The sequence below is a fragment of the Schistocerca piceifrons genome, chromosome X (assembly GCF_021461385.2).
Source record: "Schistocerca piceifrons isolate TAMUIC-IGC-003096 chromosome X, iqSchPice1.1, whole genome shotgun sequence".
Classification (NCBI taxonomy): Eukaryota; Metazoa; Arthropoda; class Insecta; order Orthoptera; family Acrididae; genus Schistocerca; species Schistocerca piceifrons.
The window spans coordinates 590,276,930-590,296,337 of NC_060149.1; the positions used below are offsets into that span (position 1 = coordinate 590,276,930).

Below are 19,408 nucleotides of genomic sequence, written 5' to 3' on the forward strand. Positions count from 1 at the left end.
TTTTCATTGCTCAAATGGTTCAAATGGCTCTGAACACTATGGGACTTAACATCTATGGTCATCAGTCCCCTAGAACTTAGAACTACTTAAACCTAACTAACCTAAGGACATCACACAACACCCAGTCATCACTAGGCAGAGAAAATCCCCGTCCCCGCCGGGAGTCGAACCCTGGAACCCGGGCGTGGGAAGCGAGAACGCTACCGCACGACCACGAGCTCCGGACAATTTTCACTGTCGTCATTCTATTATACAGCTGATGGTTGTCCATATTCGCAACTGCCAATACATGTCTTGTATTTAAGTTATTGCCTCTTTTCTACTAACTCTATTCACGACTTATTTTGCAGACATATACACAAATGCAGCTGAATATACCTACAAAATTATATCATTGTATGACACAGATCAGGAAGTATGGCGCCATAAACGCTGAGATGCGTGAACAAATTGCGCATCATGCGTGAAGTTTTAATTCATTTATTCCATACCACTAAGACACTCCTATTGTTGAATCAACTTAAGGAAATCCCTGACACCTGGCAGCTTCCAGCTGCGAAGTGCAAACGCCTATAGGGGAAAACAAAAGCCGTCTGTAGATCTATGAACAGGCGCAGTCATAAAGACGTTTACAAAATCGCAATGTAGACACGCGAAACAGCTGCGCCCGGTGTACTAGAAATATTGTCAATAACCAACTTATGAGTTAAATAAACATTGCAGAGAATTTGTATTCTGCATATTATGTGGTCTTCATTTGGACACTGTACTTCCACATACTAACACGAATTCTGTACAGACGAATGGAAAAACTGGTAGAAGCCGACCTCGGGGAAGATCAGTTTGGATTCCGTAGAAATGTTGGAACATGTGAGGCGATACTGACCCTACGACTTATCTTCGAAGATAGATTAAGGAAAGGCAAACCTACGTTTCTAGCATTTGTAGACTTAGAGAAAGCTTTTGACAATGTTGACTGGAATACTCTCTTTCAAATTCTAAATGTGGCAGGGGTAAAATATGGGGAGCGAAAGGCTATTTACAATTTGTACAGAAACCAGATGGCAGTTATAAGAGTCGAGGACATGAAAGGGAAGCAGTGGTTGAGAAGGGAGTGAGACAGGGTTGTAGCCTATCTCCGATGTTATTCAATCTGTGTATTGAGCAAGCAGTAAAGAAAACAAAAGAAAAATTTGAAGTAGGAATTAAAATACACGGAGAAGAAATAAAAACTTTGAGGTTTTCCGATCACATTGTAATTTTGTCAGAGACCGCAAAGGACTTGCAAGAGTAGTTGAACAAAATAGACAGTTTCTTGAAAGGAGGATATAAGATGAACATCAACAAAAGTAAAGCGAGGATAATGGAATGTAGTCGAATTAAATCAGATGATGCTGAGGGAACATGATTAAGAAGTGACAAACTTAAAAAAGTAGATGAGTTTTGCTGTTTGGGGAGAAAAATAGCTGAAAATGGTCAAAGTAGAAAGGATATAAAATGTAGACTGGCAATGGTAAGGAAAGCGTTTCTGAAGAAGGGAAATTTGTTAACATCGAGTATAGATTTAAGTGTCAGGAATTCTTTTCTGAAAGTATTTGTGTGGAATGTAGCCATGTATGGAAGTGAAACATGGACGATAAATAGTTTAGACAAGAAGAGAATAGAAGCTTTCGAAATGTGGTGCTGTAGAAGAATGCTGAAGATTAGAAGATTAGATCGCCTAACTAATGAGGAGGTACTGAATAGAATTGGAGAGAAGAGGAATTTGTGCCACAACTTGACTAGAAGAAGGGGTTGGTCGGTAGGACACGTTCTGAGGCATCAAGGGATCATCAATTCAGTATTGGAGGGAAGCGCGAAGGGTAAAAATCGTAGAGGGAGACCAAGGCAAGAATGCACTAAACAGATTCAGAAGGATGTAGGTCGCAGTAGTTACTCGGAGATGATGAAGCTTGCTCAGGATAGAGTAGCACGGAGAGCTGCATCAAACCAGTCTCTGGACTGAAGACCACAACAACAACAACAACACTTTCGCATTTGTACATAATGCATGCTTCTTTGTACGACTGTTTCATAACTTCAAAGGTGTTTTCACGAATACATGGAAATGAACTTTTTTTCCGACGCAGTTCATTTTTGTTTTCGTTTCTAATAGGAAACTGGCAAAGTGAATATCCTGGAAATGCCGGGTTTGTCAGCTAGCAGAGGAATAGTTATACCCCAGGAAACAAATTGGAAACTCAATCTCACCACAAATATTTAATGGAATAGTCACAGACACACGCTTACTTAACATAGGCGCAACGGAAATCAATTTTACATAGCCAGACATATAAATATCAAACAATAGGCAATCGTTCACCAACTTGTTCAAAATCATATAATGTGTACGCTTTCAGCTTATAGCCAAAGGCGTTGATGTGAGGACGATCCCTGGTATCTGGACCCACTGAATTTAGATTTGAAAGAATATATTTTCGAACAACTTCGTTAAACCACGTAAATCAGAATATGATTTCAGTACAAAATCTCCACATACTCTTGCAAATAGTACGGCCCTCGGTGACATGTGATTCGCAGAACATATCAGTAATATACTATAACACTGTTTGGTGTATTCAGGAATCATCTGTCTTCCAGAACCATGTCTAATGACTTATCTTTCTCCACCTTTAATCCATGGAAAGAGCAGTATTTATGTTGCTGACGGTTGGCAATGGTCTCATATGTTAATCCAGTCAACTCTTCGTGCCATATCTGAACATAGCTGTGACGAGGCCTGCAGCAACAAGTGTTAACAAGATGGCAGCACAGCAACATGTGGCTGTGTTACTTAAGATAATAAATGAAATTACACGAGTTGAACGTAATAATTCAGAGAAAATGTACGAAATATGTATAGATATTGTCACAAAACTGTGCTGATGAATCACAAAGTCCACATGTCGTTAATACCATCAAGTTCCTCGAGCAGAGTAACAAAATTACATATTCTCGATACACGAGTTCTAGCAAGACAATAAATCATTTATAATGCAGGAGAGGACGATACGTTTGACTCTACGACATGACGGATTGAAAAGATATTACCTGTCCTACAATCAGCTTCCATTTCGCGAAAAGTGAGTGAACTATGAACCATCATTTCATCACAAGGAAAGATACTATTGAAAGGTCTGTACGTGGACTGATCGCACAATAAGTGTGTAATTTTTTTTTTAAATTCAAGCCTGAAATAACTTACACATCGTTTTTAGACAAGTCAAGTAATTGGAAAAATCTTGCGTATAATTTTCACCATTGTACAAACTCCAAACTAGGTCGCGTCGACATCAGACAAATCAAGAAGCAGAATAGGCCAGACTGCCTCCCAGATCGAAAATTTGGATTAGAATCCACACACAGAATAATGAAAACTCATTCGAAACTATTTCGGCTCGCATCAGTGGAGACACAGCGACCGCTCAAAGAGCTTGTTTTGATTAATCGAAACTGATCATAGTACAAACATGCAAAGAAGTTGCACAGATCACACTAATATTCAAGAAAGGTAGTAGGAGTAATCCACTAAATTACAGGCCCATATCATTAACGTCTACATGCAGCAGTATTTTGGAACATATATTGTGTTTGAACATTATGAATTACCTCGAAGCGAATGGCCTATTGACACACCGTCAACACGGATTTACATAACTTAGTGCTCGTGAAACACAACTAGTTATTTACTCACATGAAATGCTGAGTGCTATTGACAAGGGAAACCAGACTGATTCGGTATATCTAGACTTCCAGGAGGCTTTTGACACTGTACCATACAAGCGGCTTGAGGTGAAATTGCGTGATTATGGAATATCTTCTCAGTTATGTGACTAGATCCGTGATTTCCTGTCAGAGGGGTCACAGTTAGTAGTAAGTGACGGAAAGTCATTGAGTAAAACGTAAGTGATTTGTGGCGTTGCCCGAGGTAGAGTGATAGGCCCTCCGCTGTTCCTTATCTATATAAACGATTTAGGAGACAATCTGAGCAGCCGTCTTAGGTTGTTTTCAGATGATACTGTCGCTTATCGTCTAGTAAACTCACCAGAAGATCAAAGCAAATAACACAACGATTTAGAAAAGGTACCTGTATGTTGCAAAAGTTGACAATTGACCCTAAATAATGAAAAGTATGAGATCATCTACATGAGTGCTAAAAGGAATCCGTTAAATTTCGGTTACACGGTAAATCAGTCAAATCTAAAAGACCGTAAATACCTAGGAATTACAATAACGAACAACATAAATTGGAAAGAACACATAGAAAATGTTGTGGGGAAGGCGAACCAAAAACTGTGTTTTATTGGCAGAACAGATAGAAAATGTAACAGATCTACTAAAAAGACTGCCTACGCTACGCCTGTCCGTCCTCTTTTGCAGTACTGCAGCCGGTCTGGGATCCGTACCAGATAGGATTAACGGAACACATTGAGCAAGTTAAAATAAGAGTAGCACGTTTTGTATTATCGCAAAATAGGGGGGAGTTTGTCACTGACATGATACGGGATTTGGGGTGGACATCATTAAAACAAATGCGTTTTTCGTTGCGGCGGAACCTTCTCACGAAATTTCAATCACCAACTTTCTCCTCCGAATGCGAAATTATTTTGCTGACGCCGACCTACATAGGGAGAAACGATCATCGTAATAAAGTAAAGGAAATCAGAGCTCGTACGGAAAGATATAGGTGCTCGTTTTTTCCGCACGCTCTTCGAGACTGGAGTAATAGAGAATTATTGTGAAGTTGGTTCAGTGAACCCTCTTCCAGGCACTTACGTGTGATTTGCAGAGTATCCATGTAGATATAGATGTAGAAAAGGAACTCTCAATTTAAGAAAAGCCAAAATATTGGGGACAAAAAATGAATGTATAAATGAACGGACGACGTGCAGGGTCTGCGCAGACGGTCCACATTTTGTAGATTACTTTAATGCGATAGGAAAACTGGAGGTCTGCCGGCAGGCTTTCGCTTGGCCGAAATTTTCATGGCATCGGATCTTTTAACTTACATTCCATGACTTTATAAATACGAAGAAGCCATTCATGACATCATTTTAATAAAACATAGACTGTCATGTTTTGGTACGTTTCGTATGTTGCAGTTTTCTGAAGTCAATACTGAAACGAATTTTGCGAATTTTTCTGCAGAATATTTACGCAACGTTGGGAAGTCAAATGAAGTCGTTAGAAGTTATCCTCACGTACTTCATAGTGTCGTACGTTTGTAAAAGTTCGTTTGCCATATGTACGTTAAGGATGTTAAATCATGTTTACGTGCTACACTTCTCTATGTATTCTTGCCATTATAGACAAGAGAGATGTTGAGAGATTCACTAATTTTATATAGTGCATTATTTGTTTCGTACAAACAGGAGTCAGTACATGGAGAGAAGGTCCCAAACTGTGGAGTGAACTAGAATAGCCTTCATACCGCTTTGTGACGGCAATTGCGTAAGTGACAGCCGTTAACGGTAGCGAACACCACGTTCACTTAAAAATGTCAGCATTGTGTGTGAACTGTAAAACTCGGAACTGTGCTGCTTGTAAATGTCTGTCACCGATTGCGGAGTTTTAAGAAAAACATTAGGTTTAATTTTCCGTCGACACCAACATCATTGAGGATGGAACACTGGCTCAGATTAGAAGGAGGATGAGGGAGGAATCGGCCGTATCCAAGTTGTAGGAATCATCCCGTGTCTGCATAAGTAATTTATGAAAATTGAGGAAAATGTGAATTAGGACAGCCGGACTGCGGTCTGAAAACCTCTCTACTTCTTTGTTTTAATCACTGCCGAAGATGAGGGACCTGCCAACAGGATATACAGTAAACGCAATGCATAGAAACTGTACAAATGTTTATTTTTACTTATTTTGGCAATAATTTATATTTCTGGTACTGCGCGAGATGGTACTGCCGTTAAGTCACAGGAAGAAGTCAGTCTGAAAAGTAGCAGGTCAAATGCCCATCTGTCCCTCCAGATTTAGTTTTTCCGTGGTTTCACTAAATCACCTAAGATAAATATCAAGATGGCACAGCCGGTTTCCTTTCGCACCTTTTCCCAATCCGAGCTCGCGCTCCGTCTATAACGACCTCATCGCCGACACGACGTTAAACCGTAGTCTTCCTTTCTTTAGCTGTCTGGTAACTACATCGTATTTCTGTTGTACTAGGGCAACAGTAGCTCGATCGCAATGAACGTATGATCTCCTGCATACTTCATTCCGACGAAATTTTTAAAAGATTCATTAAAGGTAGTAGAACAGTAATCCGGTTTACTTACGAAAATTGGTCATTTCAAAAGTACTTTTGAACATATTTTAACGTTTCAGGTGGGCATCGCAACACAGCATGCCCAGAGAAGGTGCACGTGGAGCTTACACTGATGTTACAAAAGTCATGGGATATCTCCTAATATTGTGTCGGACCACCTTCTCCTGGCGTCGCGCAACATGGACGTGCCATGAACTCAACAAATCCCCTGCAGAAATACTGGGCAATGCTGCCTTATAACTGTCCATAATTGCGAAAATGTTGTCGGTGCATTTTGTACGTGAATTGGGATTCATGTTGGGTGATCTGGATGGCTGAATAATTCGCTCCAATTGTCCACAATTTTCATCAAACTGATCAGGAACAGCTGTGGCTCGGTGACATGGCTCACTGTCACTCATAAGAATTCCATCACTCTTTGCGAAAATGAAGTCCATGAATGGCTGCAAATGGTCTCCAAGTAGCCAAACATAACCATTTCCAGTCACTTATTGGTTCATTTGCACCAGGGGACCCAGTCCACTCCATATAAACACAGCCCACATCATTGTGGAGCCGCAATGACCTTACACAGTGCCTTGTTGACACCATGGTGGCGCCGGCCTTAGTGGCCGAGCGGTTCTAGGCGCTACAGTCTGGAACCGCGTGACCAATACGGTCGCAGGTTCGAATCCTGCCTCGGGCATGGATGTGTGTGATGTCCTTAGGTTAGTTATGTTTAAGTAGTTCCAAGTTCTAGGGGACTGATGACCTCAGAAGTTAAGTCCCATAGTGCTCAGAGCCATTTGAACACCATGGTGGCGGTAAGCTCCTATGGGACCAAACTGCCGAGGACATCGGTCCCTAGGCTTACACACTACTTAATCCAACGTAAACTAACATACACTAAAGACAACAGACCACCCGTGCCCGAGGGAGGACTCGAACCTCCGACGGGAGGAGCCGCACGAACCGCCGTAAGGCGCCTAAGACCTCGCGGCTACCCCTGTCTTCCTGAGGTCTGCACCACACTCGAACCCTACCGTCAGCTCTTATCAACTGAAATCGGGACTCATCTGACCAGGCCCTGGTTTTTCAGTCGTCTAGGGTCCAACTGATGTGGTCACGAGACCAGGAGAGGTGTTGCAGGCGATGTCGTGCTGCTAGCAAAGGTACACGCGTCGGTCGTCTGCTGCCATAGCCCATTAACGACAAATTTCGCCGCACTGCCCTAACGAATACGTTCGACGCACGTCGCACATTTATTTTTGCGGTTATTTTGCGTGGTGTTGCTTGCCTGTTGCTACTGACAACTGTACGCAAACGCCATTACTCTTGTTCGTTAAGTCAATGGCGGCGGTCACTGCGTTGTCTGTGGTGAGAGGTAATACCTAAAATTAGTATTCTCGGCTCATTCTTGACACTGTGGATCTCTGAATATTTAATTCCCTAACGATTTCCGAAATGGAATGTACCCATGCGTCTAATTCCAACTACGATTCCGCATTCAATGTCTGTTAATTCCCGTCGTGCTGCCATAATCAAAGCGGAAACCTCTTCACATGAGTCGCCTGAGTACAAACGACAGTTCTGCCAATGCACTGGCCTTTTATGCCTTTCGCACGCGATACTACCGCCATCTGTATACATGCATATCGCTATCCCATGACTTTTCACAGTTTATTATCATGGTTCAGACATTGAGAGAAGTCGAATCATTGGTATAAGGAACATGGAAGCAACATACCGAAACAATCGGCTCATCTACATCTGTATCTACATCTACATAGATACTCCGCAAGCGACTGTATGGTGCGTAGCGGAGGGTACCGTGGACCACTACTAATCATTTCCTTTCCTGTTCTACTCGCAAATAGAACGAGGGAAAAACGACTCTCTGTACGCCTCCCTATGAGCTGTAATTTCTCATATGTTATCTTAGTGGTCCTTACCCGCAATGTATGTTGGCGGCAGTAGAACCGTTCGGCAGTCAACTTCAAATGCCGGTTCTCTAAATTTTCTCGATAGTGTTTCTCGAGAAGAAAGTCCCCCTGTCTCTAGAGATTTCCATATGCGTTCCTGAAGTATCTCCGTAACACGTGTTGTTCGAAATTATACCGGTAACACATCTAGCAGCCCGCCTCTGAATTGCTTCGATGTCTTCATTCAATCCGATCCGGTGTGGATCCCAAATACTCGAGCAGTACTCAAGAATAGATCACACCAGCGTCCTATATGCGTCTTCCTTAAAATTCTCCCAATAAACCGAAGTCGACCATTTGCCTTCCCTATTACGGTTCTCACATGCTCGTTCTATTTCATATCCCTTTGTAACGTTACACCCTGGTATTTTAAACGACTTGACTGTGTCAAACAGGACGCTAGTACTACTGTATCGAACATTACAGGTTTGTTCTTCCTACTCATCCGCATTAACCTACATTTTTCCACATTTGGTGGTAGCTGCCAGCCGCCACACCATCTAGAAATTTTGTCTAAGTCGTCTTGTATCTTCCGACTGTCACTCAACTTCGACACTTTGTCGTACACCACAGCATCATCAGCAAATAACCGCAGATTGCTGCCCACCCTGTCCGCCAAATGATTTGTGTATACAGAGAACAACAGTGGTCCTATCACACTTCCCTGGGGCACTCCTGACGATACCATTGTCTCTGATGAATGAACATTCGCCGTCGAGGACAAAATACTGGTTTCTATTACTTAAGAAGTCATTCTATATGCTCGTACCTTCGTTAACAGCCTACAGCGGAGCACTGTGTCAAATGCTTTCCGAAAATCTAGAAATATCTAATCTGTCTGTTACTCTTCACCATAGTTCGCAGTGTATCATGTGAGAAAAGAGCAAGCTGAGTTTCGCACGAGCAATGCTTTCTAATACCATGCTGATTCGTGGAAATAAGCTTCTCAGTTTCAAGAAAGTTTACGATATTAACGAATTCTGCAGCAAACCAATGTTAGGGATATTGGTCTGTAATTTTTCGGACCCGTTCTTTTACCCTTCTTATATAATGGAGTCACTTGCGCTTGTTTCCATTCGCTTGGGACTTTGTGCTGGGCGAGAGATTCACGATAAATGCAAGCTAGGTAAGGGGCCAAGGCCGTAGAGTACTCTTTGTAAAACTGAATTGGGATTCCATCCGAACCTGGTGATTTATTTGCTTTCAAATCTTTCAGTTGTTTTCTACGCCAGGGATGCTTATTACTATCTCACCCATACGGGAGCCTGTCCGATGGTCAAATGACGGTAAGTTTGCACAATTCTCCTGTGTGAACCATTTCATGAACGTGAAATTTAAAACCACGCCTTTCGTTTTGCTGTCTTCAACTGCCACATCAGACTGGTCAACAAGGGACTGAATGGAAGCCTTAGACCGCTTAGCGATTTTACATACGACCAGAATTTTCTCAGGTTCTCTGCCAGACCTGTGCTAAGGTGTGACGGTGGTAGTTGATGTATGCTTTGCGCACAGATCATCTTACAGACTTGCCCTAAGTTTCATTTTTGTTTTAATTTTGTGGTTTAGCTTGTCTGTTATGTTTGTTTCATTAATGTAATCCTGTAATCTTAAAAACTGTTGTGTATTATGATGCAAACATTCTTTAAGTGTTATTTAACAGAAAATAAATGAACCCACTAAAAATGGAGAAATTTCTCCAAATCATGTTTGGGTATTAAAATAAGAAGAATTGCGTTTGTTCAAGGCAGAACCACGTTTCCACACTATATATTAAGAAGCAAATGCGAAAAAGAAAAGAGCTTCAGCCACAAAGTCATTAAGACTAATAAAGGTAATTTTTCCCCTCTAGTGTTGTAGGTATGAATATCACTATTCTTCTCTAATTGTGATGGATTATTTATGAGAAATTTCATCAGCGAATATGTGTATTGTGATGGTGCAGTTAAAATTCCCAGTGCCTTTGATAGTTGCTTGCATGATGGCCAAGGGCGAACACCACATATTATTTTTACTACTCACTTTTGCGCAATCACTACTTTCTTTATAAGTAATGAATTACACCAGAAAATTATTCCATAAGACGTTATTGAGTGGAAATGTGCAAAATATCTCAGGCGGTTGATGCATTTGTTTCAGTGATTAGCAGTTATACGAAGAGCGAGAGTTGCTGAACTTGATCGTTTGAAGAGCTCAGTAATATGCTTATTTCAGTTTGGGTTTCCATCAATATGCATGCCCAAAAGATTAGGAGCATTCTGCTCTATTTACAGACCCCTCTTCATGTGCTACATCAATTGTTGTTATGACTTAATATGTTGTTCAGAACCGAGTATAGGATGTTTCTCAAAATTTAAGGACAGTCCATTTTCAGAGAACCACTTAATAATTCTTTGAAAAATATCATTAAAAATCTCTTCCGTTGATTTCTCTCTCGTTTGCGAAATGTGTCACTTCTGCTTGTTGAATGTTAAGAAGCAAGTAAACCACATACGCAGGGTGGTTATAATTAAACTTTCGCCACTTGAGCCACTGTAGACCGAAAACTATTTGCCGTACAGGTACTCAACTTGGGAATTATGTTCAGAATGTACGCTGCAGGATTTGCGTTGTTAATACTGTTAATTTCATGACCTGCTATGAGTACGGCGACGTAGAGTTGAAACACAATCATCTGTGAGCATTACAGTTGCATACAGTCAACGTGGGTCTGCACAGGGTGAGAAGAGCTATACTCGTAATGCTGTTTTATCAAAACAACAGCAATAGTGCTGTTGCTCTTCGTGAATATTGACGCGTTAAAGGAATACGGAGAGGTGCCCTTTCTGCACCCGGTTGAAGAACGTGATTCGGAAGTTCAAGTTAACCGGCAGTTTGGGAATTGCTCGTAGGAGAGGCCACGGCCGGTTGCACCACAAACTGTTGAAGTTAGTTCCCATAGCTGACAATGTTGGACGCAGTATGCCATTTCAAGGAGTGTACCAGCTGCGTCACAACAGCTGAACATTCTGTGGTCCGTCCACTGTACGAAATGTGCTGCGAATAGTTATGAAATAGTATCCGAGCAAACTTTCAGGCTGTCGTGGATGCAATGGTCATCACAGTGAGCAACGTTTGTAACCTGGAACGTAACCGTTGTACGCAGTTAACACATGTTACAGTCTCACGTGGAAACTAAAATGTATTTCATTCAACGGGACTCGTTATGTCTCTTCTATACGTCGTTACAAATATTTCCACAAAGATTCATTGTCCTAAGATCACTCGTTCTCCATAGGAACCCTCTCAAGCTGGAAAAATATAATTATAACCACCCTGTATAAGGAATAGGAGTGCACCCAAAATTGAACCCCCTTTGTGATTTATCCGCAGTCACTATAAGTGATTATTCAGCGCAACTTTTTGTGTTCTGTTTGTTAAGTATGATTCAAATCAGTTGTGTGTAAAGCTATCAGTTCGATAAAACTTGACTTTTTCTAACAGTGTAACATGATCTACACAATCAAACACCTTGGAAATATCACAAAAATACCAACTGGCGATGTTTTAATATTTAAGGCTTGTAATATTTGATGGGTGAATGTGTAAATAGCATTCTAAGTTGTTCGTCTGTTTCAACATGCTAATCTCCAAAACTGTTATACCAATGGTCATGATGTTTGAACAGGCAACTTGGTGACACGTACAGGCTTCATTTAATCAAAATCGAATCACGAAAAAAAACATATCGTAATTAAAGTTTTATTTAAAATCGCCTGCTCACGTAGCATCACGACGTAATACACCAGAGAACCGCTAGATGGCAACTTATAGTTTGTTTTTTTTTAACTCTGTGACAGATGTGTTTTCGGAAGTTTACAGCTGTGACAGAATTAAGCGCCGGAATCTTATCTTTACGAATACGAGCCAACAGTGAATTCACTTGGTTAGGATATGCGAATTAACTGACTTCACATTGTGTATTAAGCTTGACAACGTTGCTCTGCTTCATTCGGTACGTTTTATTCAAATGGTTCAAATGGCTCTGAGCACTATGGGACTTAACATCTTAGGTCATCAGTCCCCTAGAACTTAGAACTACTTAAACCTAACTAACCTAAGGACATCACAACATCCATGCACGAGGCAGGATTCGAACCTGCGACCGTAGCAGTCCCGCGGGTCCGGACTTCAGCGCCCAGAACCGCACGGCCACCGAGGCTGGCGATACGTTTTATTAAAATTGTTTCTTACGAAAAGCGAATTTATTGAGTTCGCTTTGTGATTTCGGTGTCTACTCATTACATTTTAATTTTGGTTTGTTTACAAATAAAAGTGTCTAGAAAATGGTGGAGTCTTTCTGAATACAGCAGATTGACTAAAGGACTGAGGACTATGTGGTCTCAAGTAGCCAATGAAGATCGTGAGGTGGGACTTACGGCAGCTCAAGAACATCACGCCATAAATCGCTCTTTGGAAACTCCTTATGAAATCGAAGCGCTACGTAATTCTAATTGAGAGCGCCATTATCTCGCTCTTCAGAGCTCTTCAGTCACAGAGGCTTAGTTACTTCTCTCTAACGTAACGTCATAGAAGCGGAAATTTTGACGAGAAGAGGCACAAGCGAGCGACTTTTGATAATCGCAATCCAACTTACGCCCAACAATTCACCATTTCGCTTTAAACTTGTATAATTCGCTGTGAGCTTATGATATGACATGACCGTAAACAAAGTACAATATCAAACGCTGCGTGTTGCAAGCGTGACCTTAGAGTCAGTTGTTTTGCACATTTACCTCCCCAGTCATACTACTTCAAACGTTGTTACAAAAAAGCTTTGTACGTCAAAAATAAATTCCACACATGTGAAATCTCGGGCACAGCTATAAATAAAATACCCGTAATCGAACCCGGGTCCTACGCACTGCAGTCGTCTACGCCGAGCACTCAGCTACGCAGGAGGATCTGTCCAGTCCCCTTATCTGTCACCCATGGACCATGTATGGGATGTGGTGGGAAGATGTGTACTTTGATACCGGCCTCCAACCAGCAACCTTCATGAACTGACACAGCATACTCGTACGTTGCAGCATGGCCAGATATGCCTCGAGATGACATTTTGAGACTGTTTGCTTCCTCGCCACAACGAATACAAAAGTGTATTCTACCAGTCTGGGGTACACTTCATACTGATATTGATGATGGACACAAGTTTCGAATGGAAGCAAAGCTTAACCGTTTACTACCCGTACTGTGATGAACATCTCCAAAAACTTTGAGAAATATCGGGTTGGTGCTTCATCATGTGTCACATTCCATTTCTGTTAGTATATAACAAAAATTAGCTGTGATAGTTTTTCTTCATACGGATTTTCAGACATAAAATCTCCTGAAAAATTACTTCCTTTCTTTTTCAGGCTGGCAGTAACAGTTGCCAAACGGCCAGTGCACTTCGTCGTGGGAACCCTGTTGTTCACGGTGCTCTCGGCGACTGGTCTGTTTTTCTGGAACGAAGAAGTCGACAACGTGAAGTTGTTTCTTAACCCATCCATGGACCTGTACAAACGCTCGCGCTGGGTAGACGAGCACTTCAAAGACCAACTCCGCTACGAGATCATCATAGTTGAATCGGACAACGTGCTCCGGCCAGATGTCCTCCAGTGGGTAAGTAATTTGCCTTTTTTTTCTAACTGTGAACATTGTGAGTGAGGTGCACTAGGGAGCGGGATTCCGGTCATCCAGACTTGGGTTTCCTATCGCTTCCCTAAATCAGGTGAGGAGAATGACGGATGAGTCTTTTGAGAAGGGCATTCTTTTCTAATCCGAGCTTGTGTTCCGTCTCTGACGTCCTCATCGTCGACGAAACCTGAAACCCTAATCTTCATTTTCTCTTCTGTTTTGTTAGTCGCCTATCTCTGTACAACCATCATAGTTATTGTTCTCCTTTTTGTGTAAGTTGGATTTTTTCATCAGTTCGCCGCGTCTAGCACGGCTCTCATCTGACCATTTGGCACCATTTGTCCGTTTCTCGTCTCGGGAAGCTGTTCTGAAGGCGTTTCGTTTTTGTGCATTTTCTGGTTGGATTTTTTGACATTCACTTACCAGGGTATACATGTTTCGGTTTTGAGTCGAGTGCACTGAACATGCGTTAAGTCCATGTGGAGTCATTCATTCTCTGTTTGTGGCCATAGAACCGAGATATTAGTTTGTGCATTGTGCCCGCGATTTTTTGCCCCTGCTTAGAACACATTTTTTTTGTTTTTATTCTTTATATAGATCGGATTTTTATAATTAGGACCAGTACGTTATGCAAAGAAACCGGCAACGGCCGGAGAGCGGTGTACTGACTCCACACCCCTCCGTACCGCGTCCAGTGAAACCACTGGCGGAGGATGACTCAACGGTCAGTTGGTCCATCAGGGCCAGTGTGAGGAGCTTTGCTTTGCCTTCCATGCTATTCAATATATTTCTCTCTTTTTGTATTCTTATAGGTGAGAGTATTGCTTAAAACAAGAAAAGAGTTCTCTAAACGTATTTCCGGAGAAAATAACGTTTGAGATACGGATTATTTTACTTGTGTCGAGGATTTACGGTATGCAATGGTGTATCCTGCCTTCCTGTTGAGCTTTGTTGCTCGCTTCTTCTTTGTTTTCTTTGTCTCTGTGTCTATTCCGTCGACTGTGACGATGATGTCAGTCATAGCTATCACTGCAATTTCTTGCAGAAACCATTCTGTGCGTACGGTACTAAACGCTGAATATCCATAGTTCACAGCTTGCATTTTGTTTGCGGATGAGGCGAGTTTCACACAGCGTGGAATAATAAATTATCACAGTAACCACGTGTAGGAGATGCAAATACTGTAGCGCTAATTGAAATGAGGCACCATGTTAGTTTTTCAGTAAGTGTGTGGATGGAGAGTGGATGAAAGACTTGTAGCGCCCTACGAATAACCGTGCACATTAACAGTTACTATTTAAGAATAATTTCTGCGCAACAAATTACTCACACTGCACACTCTTGGAGAACGTCGCAGATGTTGTTTCGATGATGGAGGAAAACCTCATTCTCTACGCATCTCATGACAGTTTCTAATCCAAACGTTTAATGAACGACTAATTAATCCAGAAGGTCCAATAGTATTTTCTCCTCATTAATTTGTCCCTAATGATTTATATTTATGAGCCCAGTTCCCTCTCAAAACTTTGATTTATGTCACACTCATCGAGAATGTGCACACGCTATGGTACTGATTGTCCCATAAGTGTAATTGCACGAATTCGTGGTTCGTTCCGAATAATGGTTGAAAGACGTATGAGAATGGGTGGTGAAACTTAAACACCTCTTATAGGAAAACATACAGGGTGAATATTAATGAAACCGACAATCTGCAGGGACAGGTTCCTGACTGGAAATGAAAGAAAAAAGGTCCTATTAACATGTATCCACAACTGCACCGTTGACACAGTAGATGGCGCTGACAAATGAAAGTTGCTCTTACCACGTGCAGTGAGTACCTTGTATGTTGCAGACTGTGTATTGACGCAGTGTACTGTAAGCAGCAGAATGGTTCAGTATTCATGTATGGAACAAGCCGAGATGGTGTTTTTACGGCCAAATATGGAAACAGTTGAGAGGCTGCACGGCTATAACAAAACAAATACTCTCACAGACACCATCCACATCACACAACATTTCAAGCCCTTTCTGGGCGTTTGTGTGATCATGAGTCCTTTCAGACAGACGAACGTGCAGCGAGGCGGCGAACTATGCATACACCAGAGTTGGAGGACTGGGTTCTACAGGATATTGAGACGAACCCTAGTACAAGCTCCAGGCAAATGGCTCGCTTACATTGTGTAAGCCAAAGTACGGTTATGTGTATCCTGCATGACAACCGCTACCACTCCTATCACCTGCAACGAGGACAAGGGTTATCAGCAGCGAATTTCCCTCTACGTGAAGGATTTTGTCGATGGTTTTTGTACCAGACCATCACAGTTGTGGGATTTCTGTCACTAGTCCTCTTTACAGAGGAAGCAATCTTTACCAGAAATGGCATCATCAATTTGCATAATTGTCATCTGTGGTCAGAGGAACTCTCATTCGCCGGCGCCATTTACCGTGGCAACGATGCATTTCCGGACACATGTTTAGAGGACCTTTTTCCCTCCATTTCCATTCAGGAAACCGCCCTGCATTTGTCGCTTTATTAATGATCAAATTCAAATGGTTCAAATGGCTCTGAGCACTATGAGACTTAACATCTGAGGTCATCAGTCCCCTAGAACTTAGAACTACTTAAACCTAATTAGGCTAAGGACATCACACACATCCATGCCCGAGGGAGGATTCGAACCTGCGACCGTAGCGCTCTCGCGGTTCCGGACTGGAGCGCCTAGAACCGCTCGGCCACAACGGCCGGCCTGCTTTATTAATGTTCAACCTGTAACGGTTATCATACTACAGACTGGCTTGCACCTCAATAAGTGTTATTTTTATGACTTCTTTTTACATTTTTTGCCAGTATAATCTCCTGTAACAATACGGGACACTGGAACACTTTTTTAAACTCTTTATATATTCGATATGACGATTCTCTCATGTGACAGATGGCAACCAAACACAGAAGACCTGACGAAAAGGAGTTCCAGTACCTATAAAGGTACTAACAGATCAATAAAGACACTGCTGGTGGTAAAGCAAAATCTGCAACTGCGTGCAAACTCTCCACGTAGTTATTCAACAGTTCTGTACCTATGTTGCTTCAGTTCTCCTTCAATGTGATTTGCAGTTTCAGAAGGGTCGGACATTTTGGAATCTCTGCGCAACTTGCATCTACATCCGCGAGTCACATGCCGGAAAGTACTACGCGGTCAAGTCATACCGCACATGACCGATGTCGTCGAGCAGTAAGGACTCACAGAAGGCAGGTTGCAGACCTGTTAGTGGTAGGTGTTTAAAGCGTGTCGGGATACGCGTAAAACAGTGTAGTCGTAGTACTACGGAATCGAGGCGATTTATCTGACTTCCACAACGGCATGATCATTGGCTTGCGGACCAGAGGTGGAAGCATTTACCAAACGGCTAAGTCTGTAACGTGTTCGTGCTCCGCCGTGGTTAAAATATATCGCGCATGGCAAAACGCGTCATATGTAACAAGAGTGAACGACGGCCGCGGAGATGTGTACGGGCGAATAGACGTGCAACTGCTGAGCAGTTGATCGCCCAAATGAACCAAGGGGCTACCAACAGTGTCTCCTTAACGATCGTTCAGCGAATGTTGCTGCGTATGGGCCTCTGTAGCAGGCGCGTGGTTCACGCACCCGTGCTGACTGCTGTTCATCTGAGACGAAGGATGGACGTTCACTGAGTGGCGACAGGTGGTCTTTTCAGATTAATCGCTTTTTATGTTCCATCCTCCAGATGGCCGCTGTTGCGTACAGCGTGAAATGTCTGAAAGGCAGTCACACTCCAACTACTCTCGACAGGATTCAGGCCGGAGGCAGGAGCGTTATGGTCTGAGGAATGATTTCGTGCATTCCCTGGTTGATCTCGCCATTCTGGAAGGCACAGTGGGTCAACACAAGTGTGCATTGTCTTGGGGACCATGTGGTGGGGCGGGGTCGGTCGTCAGTGTTGTTGTTAGCGCTATCGTTTAGTCCACCTACCTCGAGAGCGTTCTTGCCGATGTTCCTACACTCTGTTGTAGCAGATACGTGCTGGGCAGTGTAAAGCAGCGTTGATGAAACCACTACCTAATACCTACCACGCAGAGACCACGTAACTCTAGTTGAAAGTTGCCGCGCGGGATTAGCCGAGCGGTGTAAGGCGCTGCAGTCATGGACTGTGCGGCTGGTCCCGGCGGAGGTTCGAATCTTCCCTCGGGCATGGGTGTGTGTGTTTGTCCTTAGGATAATTTAGGTTAAGTACTGTGTAAGCTTAGGGACTGATGACCTTAACGGTTAAGTCCCATAAGATTTCGCACACATTTCAACTAGTTGAAAGTCAGTTCTTGGAAGTTCATGATTAAAAAGTCGGGCGTTAGGGATATTCAGTGTACTTCCAGAAAAGCGTTAAAAATTAGATTAGCTCTGTTTTTTATTTATATTGAAACACATGAAATGGTTATCAAGTCCGTATTTAATATGGTGAAACTTTGTCACTGAAAGTCCACTGTCTGTATAACAAATATTCACTCGTAAAGCAGCCAGAATTTTAGCAAGTCCGACCCGACTAATTTTCACGTTCTACCAGTCACAGACCCACAACTACTCGCGAGTTAAACATTCGGTCGTTTCAGTAGTCTTCCTCGTAAAGAAGTGCTCGCCAAAATATTCTGTACAGAGCACGAAACACGCACGCGGGGTTGTTACTACGACCAGAAAGTTCACACGCTCATATCTCTCAAACAATTTAACTTAGAAACACCAAACTTTCATTAAATCGTTCGTAACTCCAGTCGCTTCAGTCACGATATGTTCGAACAGAAATTAGTTCACTATTTCCTCATCTTACAGAGTATTTGTGAGGAGCGATCTAACATCGTGTTGTCCGTAGGCCGGCTAGCAATCGACCTTCTCGAGGTACTCTCCTCTCTGCACACTTCTCTATTCGCGTGGGAACAGCTTAATTCTGGTTGGCTGTTGTTCTAAACCACTAATCAGAACATTCCTTCCTGATCATTCTCGCGGCAAGTCTTGCCTTATCCAATCACTAATTTAATAATAATTAATGTCAGCAAAACTTCAATTTCTTGTATTATGTTTAATCAAAATAAGCAAAGTGCGAAATATTCTTCAAATTGATGTTGTTGTTGTTGTGGTCTTCAGTCCAGAGAATGGTACGATGCAGCGAAAAATTGATGCAGCTAAAAGCTGATAAATAAAATTATTCTGCCTCTAACTGCCATTCTGGCTGTTTTTATGCAAAAGCACGCTCACACAGACATACGTCACCTGAACCGTGGCTGCAACATCACTTTCTCACGGTTCGTTTGTACAAGGTTTTACGCAAAATGAAATATTAAATTTTAACGTCTGTCCCACATACACTCTCTCAATCATTCTCACGCACTCACACAAAACAACATAATAAAATAATAATTTTGACCGATTTTTGTATTATGTAATGCAATGTGACTGAAGTTTTAAAAAGAAAA

General features: G+C 42.2%; 1 protein-coding gene across 1 annotated transcript in view; it reads left to right on the forward strand.

Moving 5' to 3' along the window:
- The window catches only part of LOC124721143 (patched domain-containing protein 3-like), a 631,834-nt gene that overhangs the window by 262,733 nt on the left and 349,693 nt on the right, over positions 1 to 19,408 (forward strand). The window contains exon 2 of the mRNA XM_047245962.1: positions 13,665 to 13,911. Coding sequence (XP_047101918.1) covers positions 13,665 to 13,911 — 247 coding nt within the window. The remainder of the gene's footprint in view (positions 1 to 13,664; positions 13,912 to 19,408) is intronic.